The 13,985-nt window shown below is 39.1% G+C and overlaps 1 protein-coding gene across 1 annotated transcript; it reads right to left on the minus strand.

The window, feature by feature from the left end:
- Positions 1 to 433: 433 nt before the first annotated feature.
- LOC120771184 (homeobox protein unplugged) lies at positions 434 to 13,687 on the minus strand. Its single transcript, XM_040099075.1, has 3 exons — positions 12,353 to 13,687; positions 1,188 to 1,426; positions 434 to 948 (listed from the first exon to the last, which is right to left on the minus strand). The coding sequence occupies exons 1-3, from the start codon at positions 13,323 to 13,325 to the stop codon at positions 550 to 552; spliced, it is 1,611 nt and encodes a 536-aa protein (XP_039955009.1). The 5' UTR covers positions 13,326 to 13,687; the 3' UTR covers positions 434 to 549.
- Between the last annotated feature and the right edge of the window lie 298 nt (positions 13,688 to 13,985).

The following is a 13,985-nucleotide window of genomic DNA, read 5'->3' on the forward strand; positions in this document are numbered from 1 at the left end:
AACGATTTTAAAGTAAGGGTGGGGCAAGCAGGATCACCTTGAAGAATTGACATAAACTTAAAATATATACGATATTTCCAGGAATTGTTCGATATAAAATAAATCTTATCCAGACCACCGTCTAGATTTACTTGGGTATACGGATTAATTGGTCGTGCCACTGAAAACTTCAACACCGAACTAACGATTCCTTACTGACGGTTTATAGTTTATTCTAATTATATAATATATTCAATACTATACAAAAGAAGCCATGTAAAAATTCTATCACCTAGTTCATAGCCAACGTCGCCCTCCTTTTTGACAAGTATACAAACCGAAATGAATAAAAAAAATATTTTAAATTTTTTAAACTTATCTTCTTATTTAAATTTTCATTTACATTCACTTACTTTTCAAAAGAAATTAAAATTTCAAGTAAAACTGACTTTAATTGAAAAATAAAAAACAAATAAATTAATATTAAATTAGTCACTTAATTCGATTATAATCTCAAAACAAACATGAAACTTAAGTCTTAAATGACGAGCGAATAAATACGGCGACCAATCAATAAATACTCCTCGCCAAGGCCAAAGTGCCCGTCACCGTGTTCGTCGCCGCCGCCATATTCGCTGCCGCCATTAATGCTGCCGGCGTCGCCGCCGCGCTGAGCACACCGGCAGCGCTGCCATTGCTCAGGCCCGCGACCACGCCATTGGCGGCATTGAATTTCTCGAAGCCGCTCAGTTCGGTGGGCATTTTCTTGCGCAGATCAGGTTTTGGACCACTCAGGCACATTTTCTCCAGTTGTTGGTGTTGCGAACGCACCGCAAAGCGATTCACATGCACCGGTATGGGCACGACTATTTTGGTGCCGCCGCCAGCACCGCGACCGAGGCCATGCGATGTGAGACCGGCTTTGACGCGCTTCCATTTGGCGCGACGATTTTGAAACCAGATTTTCACCTGCCAATGTGGGGGGAGAGAGGAAGAGAGGGGATATATAGTTTATTATAAAAGCTTTAATTAAGGATGGATGTTATATATTTTATTTAATAATATATGAAGGAGTTGAAAATATAAAAAAATATAATATACATATAACCTAACCTATATTTATAATTTTTTTTTATTGCTATTTTAAATTTACTGTTTTTTGATTATATTTCTAATATCACATTTTTTTTTAACAAAAAAGTTCTCACCTGCACTTCACTGAGTTTAAGGGTCGTCGCTATTTGACTCCGCTCCGTTAAACTGAGATATTTCTTCGCATGAAACTCTCTCTCCAGCTCCAATAGTTGCTCGGAGGTGAAAGCTGTACGTCTGCGCCGCGATTTCGAGCTGCTTCCTCCGCAATTACTGGAGGAATCCTTATTTGAGTCATTTGGTCCGCTCGTCGCTTCATCATCAGAACAGTCTTCACTATCAGAGTGTGTATAGCCTGAAATTAAAAAAAAAATCGTATAATTCGAAATCCCTGTCAGTAAAAGGGAGATTTAAATAAAATTCTGTGGAAATTAGCAACTGAAAGATTAATTACAATTAGGGAAACTGAAAACTTAAGTTTCGTCCGAGACTATAAAAATAATGATCGGAATCCCCCATTTTTCCCCTATTTATTATCTATAGAAGGTGACACGTTTCAGTGGACGTGTCCACGGATTTTAAAATAATGGAAATTCGACAACATTGATCGGCAATCCAACAAGGTCAAAAATAAGGTTACGTAGCTTCAACCAAGTATCAGTTTTTAGGATATGTCCACGAACTCGTATTGGCAGAGAAATGCTGAAACAGCTGAAATCTCAGAATCTTCTTCTGGAGATCTTACTCTTCCTCTGCAAAGCTCGTGTATTTTTAGCCTTTCGAACGACATGACCTAGCCAGCATAGCCGCTGCCTCTTAATTCGCTGAACTATGTCGGTGGCGTCATAGAACTCTTACAGCTCAGCGTTCCATCGAATGCGATATTCGCCGTTGTCAATGCGCAAAGGACCATAAATCTTCCGCAAAACCTTTCTCCCGAAAATTCGTAACGCCGACTCATCAGATGTTGTCATCGCCCATGCCTCTGCACCACATAGAAGGACGAGAATAATGAGTGAGCGAGAGAGAGGACTACTTCTCAATTGCCTACCCAGTCCGAAGTAGCACCTGTTGGCAAGAGTTATTCTGCGTTAGCTTTCGAGGTTTACGTTGTTGTAATGCTAGTTCCAATATAGACGAAATTATCTACGATTCCGAAGTTATGACTATCAACACTGACGTGGGAGCCAAGTCGCGAGTGCCACGACTGTTTGATTGAAGACAGGAGACATTTCATCTTGCCCTCGTTCAATACCAAATCCATTTGCTTCGCTTCCGTATCCAGTATGGAGAAGGCAGAACTAACGGCGCGGACGTTGAGCCAATGATATCAATGTCATCGGCGTACGCCAGCAGGGTTTAATTTACTGTATGAAATATTGGATATGAGAAACTTGACCGCGCTTACTACGAACACCACGACAACTCTGTAGGTTAAGCGATTTAAGCGCTTCCGGAACCGCGTATCTGCATTGCTTCGTGATCAAAGGACTTCACTTGACGGACCTGCTCCGTTGATAAAGAAGATTGTCCTGACCAGAAAGCTGATGACCAACATTTTCTGGTATACCCAAACCAACTAATTGGAGAAAGGCAAAACGTCACAGGGCTCTATCGTTCCGAATTATGACGTCGAATTGCAAAATTCATTGCATTGGGTGAAGAAGTATTCCTCCACGATTGAATCATTTATCATTTCACGCCTGCGTCTACGACCAAATGGGTTAATGGTAATAAGGCTAGGTTAGGTTATCTATACTGACTGTAATGCCATACATAGACCTACAGGATGTAATGCCATATGCAGGTTAATTTTAATATGAGCTGAAGTTTACGACATGTGTTCGATCTTTTGGCGCAGTTTAATAGATATTTTATATACTTCATCTAGAAGGCTGAATAGGAGCAGCACATCTGCAGTTTCTACATGTGTCTCATCTAACTATTACCTTTTACGGAACGCCCCTGTGGCCTGGAACACAGTATGTATATATGCAGCCACTATCCATATATGTATATGTACATATTGAGGTTCCTTATGTTGTTTCTCATGTATTTGCCTATTTCAGCAGCTTTGCTTGGCCTTCTGCCTGGAAGATACTGCAGTTTTCCAGCAGCTTAAAGGTTCGCCTGGAACTAGGTTAGGTAAAGTTGTCAATCCTAACAGGGATCTCACTTGGACAGTATGGACAGAACCACGGTCCGTTGGTGTACCTAAACCTCCTATATGTTAAAATAGATCTTAAGACCCTCACAAATCGGCAAAGCGCTTTGAGCCTATCACAAATTTGTTGAGACAGCTAAAGTCAGTTTCAGCTATGTCTTCGGATTCGCCGAAGATAAGAGATAAGGCTACTGAAAAGTTTCAGCCTCAGTTTTGCAAGGCTGAACGATGCAAAAGAAAGTACCTGAATGCTTCCTCCTCACCCTCCGCCATTAAACTCTGACAACTAGCATCCGACAAGATTTTTAGCTTTACCACAGGCATGTTTATTGGAGTCCAGTAAAATTGCGATGATGAACTTCGCTAAGGCTATGTTGTGCAGTAGATCTCTTGCATTCTACTCTAGTCTCGCACTAGCAAAGGTGCTAGTCCTCGAGCAGCGCCTGCTAAGCGGAGGTACATTGATCCAGAGCATGAGATCACATTTTCAGACCGCCAAAACATGATTTTTTGAATGGTTTAAATAAGTTGCACTATCGCTGGGTAAAGTGTATCGGACCGCCCTCCCACATACATATGTATGTATGCATGTATGTATGGATATTCTAATAATAACAAGCCGTCTTCCAAACTTTCTTATTATCTTCCATTGAGTCTCTCAATTATCTCTGCACAGCACATATTGTCAACCGCAAGCGTAAAAATGCAAATTTTCAAAACGGAAATACTTCAAAACCCTCCACCCCACAACTTGCTATGAACTTAGAAATGCTCTTAAGTACCCACTCTACAAGCTCGAAATAATTTCGAAAATATTTATATGAATTAAATTAAGCGCAGTTAAGTAATCTGTGCTGTCACAAAGAAATGAATGACTTTTACTACAGAGAATTGCAATTGAAGCTTGTCGAGAGCGCACACGAAGACAGTTACGCACATACGCATATACAATGTATATATGGATATGTATGTATGTATATATGTATGTGTGCGCACAAACAGCCGGACGATTGCACCGCCCATAATATCCTGTTAAATAAAATTATGGACAAAGTCACACAAACACCCGCATAACATAACGGCAAAGGCAACATCTTGCTTGCGAGAGGTTAATGGGGTGTGTCAAAGCTTGTGGCAAGCGTTATGACAGCAATAAAGACAACATCAACGCGAATGCCAGCAGTTGTACTCATTTGTATGCATGCGTGTGTGTGTGTGACTGCTTTGTGGCGATCGCCGCATCAATTTCGGTTGAATTCGCTGCGACTGTTTGAAATATGACACCCACTTGCCGACAACCAACAACACAACAACTACAGTCAGCCCCCACACCCTGCACCTCCCCAAAGGCAAACGCTCGGCGACAATCACTGGCACTTAAGCGTGAAATCCCAGCAAACAATGCGAAAAATATTTGCTTCTACGAAATTGTCAACAAATCGCTTGTTGTTGTTGTATTTTTTCAAGGCTTAAATGAGTTAAACAAATTGAATGTTAAGAATCACCGCAAATGAAGTCATAATCGGATGACACGAGTGCGCAGTTATTGTTTTTGTTATTGTAGTGATTCTCTGCTCTCCAACTGAATCGTTCCAAACACGAGCTTAACATATTTCTTAACACTTGTATGCTTGAGTGGCGACGGCGTATCTGCAGACAATTGCTCAGCACTTTGATTTATGAAGCGAGCGAGCTGTGGTTCGGGGACCACAAAGTCAAAGCAACAAAGTTCAAGAAAGCAAAATAACAGTGCAATATTTGAGCTCAACCGCTCAATAATTGTGTACACAATTTGTTAAGGGATTGGCATCTGTATATGCACATAAGTAAGTAGAAGCATGTATATGTACATATATCTGTTTTGAGGTTATCTTCACCGAGAAAGCTTAAAAGCTTCAGTAAACTTACTATTTTTCTGATATTTAAACCCGAAATAATTTTAAAAACCTTAGAATAACTCAATTATTAACTTTACTTAATTAATTCAAAGTTGAGACATTTTACCAATTGTTCAATAAAGATGCTCTTTAGATGATCTCTATATCCTGAATATTTTTATGGACCAGAGTGAATTATCGATTAATTGACTCAATTAGTTCAAAATACAGACAATTTACTAATTGTTTCAATAAAGATGCTCTTTAGATGATCTTTATATCCGGAATATTTTTATGGACCAGAGTAGATTATCGATTAATTGACTCAATTAATTCAAAATACAGACAATTTACTAATTGCCTCAATAAAGATACTCTTTATATCCAGAATATTTTTATGGACCAGAGTAGATTATCGATTAATTGACTCAATTAATTCAAAATACGGACAATTTACTAATTGGCTCAATACAGATGCTGTGTGAAATTGTATTAGATGACAAAGAAAAGATTAAAACTTTAAATCATCTAATTTTAGATGAGACACAGCGATGAGGCAGTACGCGCCACACAAAAATCTTCTGAAAAGTAATATTCATAACCGCTATGAAGTTCTGAGGCGTAATTTAAGGAATTCTGGCGGCTGATTGTTTAGAAATTTTTTACTCAATAGTTAATGAGGTGAGCCAGAAACACGCGGTGGTTCACAGAGGAGAAAACAGAGTGAAGGAATTTTAGCTGCGGTGTTTTCACAATGGGACTGCTAAAGACATATGTAGGTGCGTCGTCAGAAAGCCACTTGATCTACTTACCTACATAGTGAGGTACTACGGTGCCCAAAAAATAAGTATGTATTTATTTTGAAAATTCTTTATTTATTCTTCCAAATCAATTTCATCCCCTTCAAATTAATCCCCTCCCGATGCAATGCAGTTATGCCAACGGATTTTCCAATCTTCGAAACACTGGTTGTAGTCACTTTCCGGGATGGCCTTCAGTTCCGTCTTCGCTGGGGATGTATCTCCTCTATCGTATAAAAACGGTGTCCACGGAGTGGCCTTTTTAGCTTGGTGAACAGCCAGAAGTCGCACGGCGCCAGATAAGGTGAATACGGTGGTTGCGGAACGATATGGGTTGAGTTTTTCGCGAAATGATCACGAATTACGAGGGCAGTATGGGATGGTGCATTATCGTGGCGTAAAAACCAAGAACTGTCTTTTCACAATTGCGGCCTTTTTAGGCGGATAGCGTTTCGCAAACGACGCATAACGTTCAAATAATATTCCATGTTGACTGTTTGACCGGTTGGAAGGAATTCATAATGCACAACACCACGATAATCGAAGAAAACAGTCAACATGACCTTGATTTTTGAGCGACTTTGGCGCGATTTTTTTGGTCTCGGCTCTCTTTTGGCACAATATTCGCTCGATTGATCGGCTATTTCGGGGTCGTAAGCATAGATCCAAGTCTCATCGCCAGTTATAATGCATTTCATGACACCCTGGTAGTCGACAAGCATCATTTCACACACTTCAACGCGACGCCTTTTTTCCAAAAAATTCAATGTTTTCGGTACCAGTCGAGATTTGACGCGCTTGAGGCCCAAAACATCCTTCAAATTGGTATTGGCTGAGCCTTCCGATATGCCAACTTCATCAACAAGGTCTCTAATTGTTAATCGATGATTTTTCAACACCAAATCTTTGATTTGTTGAACGTGAGCTTCGTCGGTTGAGGTTGATGGTCGCCCTGGACGCTCTTCGTCTTCGACACGTTCACGGCCGGCTTGGAACTCACTATATCACTTGTAAACATTTTTTTTAGACATAGCCTCATCACCAAAGGCTTTCTGAACCATACTCAACGTATCCGTAGCAGAAAATTGATTCTGCAAACAAAATTTAATGCGAATTCTTTGTTCAACAAATTTCGACATCGCAAAAAACGAAAAACTCACTTTTAGCAGCTCACAAAACGACACGTATCTCAAACACTAATGAATATTTTGACATGAAATTTGACATAAATGTGTCTGACAGTACTAACAACCTAAAAAAAAATAATTCTCCAAATCCTTCGACGTGCGTAGTTTAAATTCAAATGTCACCTTATTTTTTGGACACTATATAACTATACTATACTATATAACTTATACCAATGCTAAGACTGGTTATTGAAAACTAAAGCTTATTTTACTTTTTTTTTATTTTTGAGCCAAGGGGGCTTGAGCGCGTGATTACTCTTTCGAATGAAATTCAAAAATAATAAAAACTGTCTAATTGCGGTCATTCCGAACTCTTCCTTTATAGTATATTCAAAATGAAAAAAACCTGCTGTAAACTGCTAACTGCTGCTGCAAAGGTTCTACACAAGTACCTGGATCTTACCGCTATAAATTTCAAAAAAACAATAAATAACGTTAAACGGGATTTATGATTTGTTTTCGGTGCCGATGTTGGGGACTTGACGATTGCGTCGACCATATTCAGTGTTTTAAGTTAGTTTGCTTTGAGAAGAGATCTACCGCTATAAAAGAGATCAGGTTTTTGAAAAGGTATTCGAAAAGAAAAAAATGTTTGTGTTATCCAAAGCAATAACTTGATAAGCGTTACTGCAAATCTGCTTGGATAAATGCGCCGAATAGTACTTTTCCAATGAAAGTCGTCCACATCACCCGAAAACCCAATAATCAGTCGGAAAGATTTAGGCAGTAGTTTTTGGGATTTATGTACATAGAATTGTTTTCAGTGGCTAATTTGACCTTAGTAAAACAAGCAATAAGCAATATTAATGCGCATTATTTGCTTGATTGGTCATCGAAATCAAAGTTGGGCCGAATTGTTAAACCAATGAATTTTCATCTGGGGCAAGTGTTCTTGGCTATACAGTACTCATGACAAACCTTTGAGTATATTTATACCCTCAACAGTGTATAATCAACAACACCCAGTAGGAAATGTCGGAGGCCCCAAAAAAAGTATATGTAACTGATCAGCGTGACGAGTCGAGGCGATATAGTTATGTATTAATTTTTAAAACTAGTCTAATTTTTGAGATACCGACCTGAAAATTGACACACGTTTTTTTCTACCCAAGAAGTTGGTCATTTGTCGGACCCGTTGATATCAGACTACTATAGCATATAGCTGCCATGCAAACTGAACGATCGGAATCAAGTGCATGTATGGAAAACTTTTCTTTTCATTATAATATCTTCACGAAATTTTGTATGTGCTATTGCTCAAAGCAACGGTATAATTTCCAAACAAATCGGACCACTATAGCTATGTGCTGCCATACGAACTGACCGAGCAAAATCAAGTTGTTGTATAGAAAACTTTTGTATTTGACGAGATATCAGCACAAAATTTTGCATAGATTACTCTCCAAGGCAGGGCTACAGTCTCCGAAGAAATTGTTCATATGGAGCAACTATAGCATATTGCTGCCATACTAACAGACCGATCAAAGTAAAGTTCTTCTATGCAAACATTTGTGTTTGTGAAAGATATTATAGATTTGGTACCACCGAAGAAATTTTTTATATAAAATGTTCTCAATAGAATCCTTCTTTTTAAAATTCGTCTCATTTTAAGCTCTTTAAGAACGCACAATTTTACTATACTTTAGATAGAAGAAACTGATTCCCCTCTATTCAATGCACATTTTCAACGGCACTCAAAGTAAAAGTATGAATATTTAATTTTCCAAACGGCAGCAAAGCAGAGTAGAACGGCACGGAGTTTCGAAATAACGATGATGATGATGATTGCTCTGTCAAATGAAATATTAATGCATATGACTTTTCCACTGCTTTGCGATTAGTTACGCCTTCTATATGAATTTATTACAACAATAATCACGACTCCCACTCCTACCGCTCGCCTCGTTGGTGGTGGAGCGAGAGATCGCGTTTTATGCTGTTATTGTCAAGGATAAAGCAAGAAATATGAAATGAAAATCCACCACGAACAACACCAATGGATATATGTGTATGTTTCGGTGTGTGTGTGACGCTGACTGACGACAGCACAATTTGAAATAGAAAATGACACACAATAGCGAATGCGCTCTCTCTGCCTTTGAACGCTCACTCAACACTGAGCAGAGCTGCAAATGTCAAAGTGTCAGTTAAATATAATATGAAAAGTCCACTCGCTGCCGCGTCCTGCGCCGCTCGTGAAGCGTTCACGTTATTGTCTATTGTTGTTGTGGCGGTCGTTTGAAAGAAGAGTTGAAAGTTTTGATTGACGCCTAACATTGAAGCTTAAATGCTTTTATGCAAATGCCCGTGCACAATCATAATTGTTTGCGGAACGGAAAATCTAATGGAAATGTTTGTGCGCTTGTGTTTTCTCATATTAATTAGCCATAACCATTTCTAGTCAAGCTGTTCTTGCTTGGCTTAAATGCAAATGAGCAAGGCGAGCGCGAAGTGGCGAGTGCGAAGTGGCGAATTAAGAAGTTGTTGATGTGTGTGCGTGTGTGTGCATACATGAAGCGCGCAACAAATCGTTCAGAAATGGTGCATACTTAGAAAGCCAAATGCGTTGAAAGCCGGAACTGAAAACTTACTCGCTTAGAATTGTGATTTCTATGGATAAGTGGCAACAGTGGACTGCCATAATTATTAGACTTATACAGTTTTATTTGAAAGTGTTTAATTTAACAGCGCAATTAGTGGTTACGAAAAAGCTCAGGTGTTTGATGAGTTGCAATAGTACATTTCACGAAAGTTTGAATACCAATTCTGGTAAAAAGAAAAGGTAGACACTTAATAAATGTTAGTTCTGGACCTAATATAAGTTATTTAAAGCTGTCTCAAATCCTAACAAGCTCTGCTGACGATAAAAAGTGACTGATTCAACACCAACAGCCCAAAAGCTGTCAATTTTCGATGCTAACTTCAAAGGAAGATAGGGGGCCAATAAGAAACTAAAATAAGCAAAAACGTTAACTTCGGCTGCATTGAAGCTATAATACCCTTCACAGTTGCTTTTTTTATAGCATTTAGCTATAACACCCTTCACAGTTGCTTTTTTTATATCATAAAAATAAATGGTATAAAGAGATCTCTATTCTAATTGATCGGCAGTGTGTATGTTAGCTATATGTTATAGTGATCCGATCTAAGCAATATATTCTGAGACTGTAGCATTATCTGGGGCAATAATATCGCGTCAAATAAAAAAGTTTTGCATACAAGGCTTTGAATTTTATCGGCCAGTTTGTATGGTAGCTATATGTTATAGTCATCTGATCTGGAAAATTTATTCGGAGATTGTAGTAATACTTTGTTTAATAATACATGCCAAATCTCGTGAAGATATCTTGTCAAGTAAAAAAGTTTTCCATATAAGAACTTCATTCCGATTGCTCAGTTTGTATGGCAGCTATATGCTATAGTGATCCGATCTGAACAACTTCTACAGAGATTACAATATTGCCTTAAACAATAAATCATCAAATTAAAAACTTTTTCATACAAGGACTTGAGTTTATCAGTCAGTTTGTATGGCAGCTTTATGTTATATCGATATTCGAAAATTGTAGTAATGCTCTGGGCAATAATCCGTACCAAATTTTGTAAATATGTTTTGTAGTGTAAAAAATGTTTCCATCCAAAAATTTGATTTTGTTCTTTCGTGGTCTGATATCGACGGTTCCAACACATGAACAGCTTCGAGAGGAGAGCAGGATGTGTGCAAATCGATATCTCAAAGCATAAAGGGTTGTTTCATGTAAATATAGACAAACGGACGGAGAGACATGACGACTCAACTCATCACGCTGATCATTTATAATTATATCTGCTTTATAGAGTCTCCGACATTTCTTTCTGGTTGATACAAACCTCGTTGCACATTTAATAAACACTGTGCAGGGTATAAAATATATTTTCTACATAGCTGTAAGGACTAATTCATGTTTCAAAAGGTAGTAGTCTTCAAATAACATTAATATCGAACTCGTCATTAAAAATATCAAAGAGAAAATGAAGTTTGTGCTCATAAGTTTTTATAAAGCCCCAAAATTAAGCTTGACTGAGTTTTTCCTTAGTTCCAGAGATCTTTTGAGGAAATGTTATTTTAGGCCGAAAACTTAAAAAAAATGTAATATGAGAACGGTTATTCTTATACAATTCATTAAATTTGAATATAGAAAAGTGAGGTTATAGACTTACACATATTTCTTATTAAAGCGAGTAGGTAGTTTCAGTTTCGTTACTCTCTTCGATTTTTATGAAGACCTTCAGAAGGTGTTCAATTTCAAGATAAAGTAAACCTTTTCTATTATTTTTGCTAGCATTTCTCAGTGACGCTCTTCGGAAAAAAATATCAAAACCAATTCTACGAACTTCTCTGGCAAATGTGCTTAAATAATTAGACTAAACTTCAAAGCTAACCCTAATTTTTGATAGCTGATCGAGCACAGTTTACAACCACACGAAGTCTGTAGAGGAAGAAATACTAGTCCATTCATAAATTAAATGCAGAATAGATGCTGAAGTATTCCGAAGCAACGCTGTCAATACTGTACTTTCTCACAATACTGTATCTCCTCACAAACTAAGATTCGAATATCTCGAATAAGAAGAAAGCTTCATTTAGATTGCCAAAAAATATACAAATCAGTCTTTATATACCCAAACACTAAGTTAAGTTGGGATATTGTGAAAGAAGATGCGGAAAAATAGGAAATGAGGAAAATAATGATAAGAATACTGATTCAGTTCAATATGTGACGAAAATAAGCGAAAATCGAAATACTATTTCATCACGATTAAAGAGCAAAAAATTTTATTTTAATTTCCATTTATTTCCCATAATTGTTCTCCTGTCCAGAATGAGTTTGAGAACAAAATATTCCTACCAGATCAAGCAATTATACCGCAACCATTCTACGGATTCCCTATCTTTCCCACCCAGCACTTAGCCATTTATAAGAAAGTCACTTAAACCTTACGATCCGACGCTCTCCCTCAAACTACTGTATATTACATATTTTGAGGCCCCATGCTACAGTGGGAGATGCCGGAAGTGATGATGCTGATATTACATATTGGAATCAAAACAATATTGATCTCATAAAACTTGTTATAAGCTTAGCATTAAAGCTTAACCCCCTTTTTTATTAGAATGAACGTTGCCAAGAAATATCCTGCATTTATAAGACTCTCGGAGTTAGACTATTTTCTTATACGAATTTACAAATAACACTATCCAATTTTATTTACCTCTGCTCTTATCCATATCAGTGCTGTAATTTTTTGGTGACATTGTTAGACTAATATCGCTGCAGGAATCACCGCTGCAGTCGAAATCCTCATCCATGCCCACATCCAAGAGCGCTTCGGACGTGTGAGATTTCAGCGAATCGCGACTGTTCGTATTCGCACAACTTGAGGCGGACGAAGCCACCATGCTCATATCATTTACAGTTGGTTCGCATGGCATCGCGCTGGCTCTACTCAGCTGGGGGCTATGCAGGCGCGTATGTACCGTTAAATTGTGCACATAATCATCACCAGCATATTCCATATTTGCACGCTGTTGTTCACCGGTGGTATCATTGGCCAGACCCGCTGGTGCCACATTTGTTGGTGCCGCATGTGCGCCACCAACCAGGCCACCGCCGAAGCTACTTAGCAGCAATTTATCGCGGTAATTCGCATCCGACGGATTGAGGAGAAAGCGCGTTGCTATTTGTGGCTCGAAAGCATGTGCAGACGCCGTCGGCAGCGTACGTGCATGATCACTGTTACTGGTGAAATTAGCACCTGGTGGCAACGCATGCGGATGGGCTGGTGGCAACGTGGTGGCGTTTTTCGACGCTAATTGTGGCGGTAGCGGTGGCGCTGCTGAGCCTACGTTCTGCTCAGCTTTGGCAAAATTGGTCAGGTAACTGCCGCTGGAGATCAGCTGCGTCAGCCGATCGTGATTCTGTGCGAAGTAGCCGTGCAGCCAGGGATTGTAGAAGGGAAAATTGGCGAGGCCCAAGGCCGATGTGGCTACCAAAGCGCGCGCGTTTAACTCGTCCTGCTCGCGATTGCTGATGGGTGCTAATGTTTGTGTACTCCTTTCGAGCTCTTGTTTTTGTTGTTGTTGCTGCTGTTGATGGTTGGCGATCAGACTCTCGATGGAAAAAGGTGTTGAAAATTTGGTTAGCTTGCTTGCAGTTTCCGCGGCCAGGGGTCGTGTGCCCTCCATGTTGGAGAGTGACACTTTTAAGTTAAGATGAGAGGGAATTATTTTACAGTTATTTTTTTCAATAAGTTTTTCTTCATGTGTAGATATATTTTTTTCAACACAACAAACACTTTGATACAATCCAATTCTCTTTTCGACTGCAGTTTTGACAATTTAACTATAGATTTGCATATGTATAACGGTTTTTCACTTCACTTTACAATTCTTACGAGAGATCTACTATTTTTTGATCAATCTATTTGCAGCACCCTTGTGTATAAACCGCAATTTGAACAAAATTACGAGCTACTCCGCAAAACCCGAAGCACTGAACCGTTGAAAAGTCGACAGCAAACTAACTGTCGCTCACCGCTAGCGACTGTTCCCAGCGCTGACACACTGCCAAGGGCCCAAACGCAAGCGAACATGACAATAAATAAATATCGCTGTTTGTGGCCCCGCAGATACATCACGTACTCGTGCCAAGTGTGGCATTTGGTTGGCTGCGTACATCAATTTTACTGCGCTCTACGGGGGTGGTTGGTGTAAGAGACTATCGCCATCACGCTTGTGCCACTGTTTTTGCACCTTCATTGCATTGTGCACAACAAAAACCACCAACGAGTAGAGGCTCCGCCTAACAGCACACTAAATCCAATATGGCGTATGCCAATGAGCGAG

This window comes from Bactrocera tryoni, chromosome 3 (genome assembly GCF_016617805.1).
Source record: "Bactrocera tryoni isolate S06 chromosome 3, CSIRO_BtryS06_freeze2, whole genome shotgun sequence".
NCBI lineage: Eukaryota > Metazoa > Arthropoda > Insecta > Diptera > Tephritidae > Bactrocera > Bactrocera tryoni.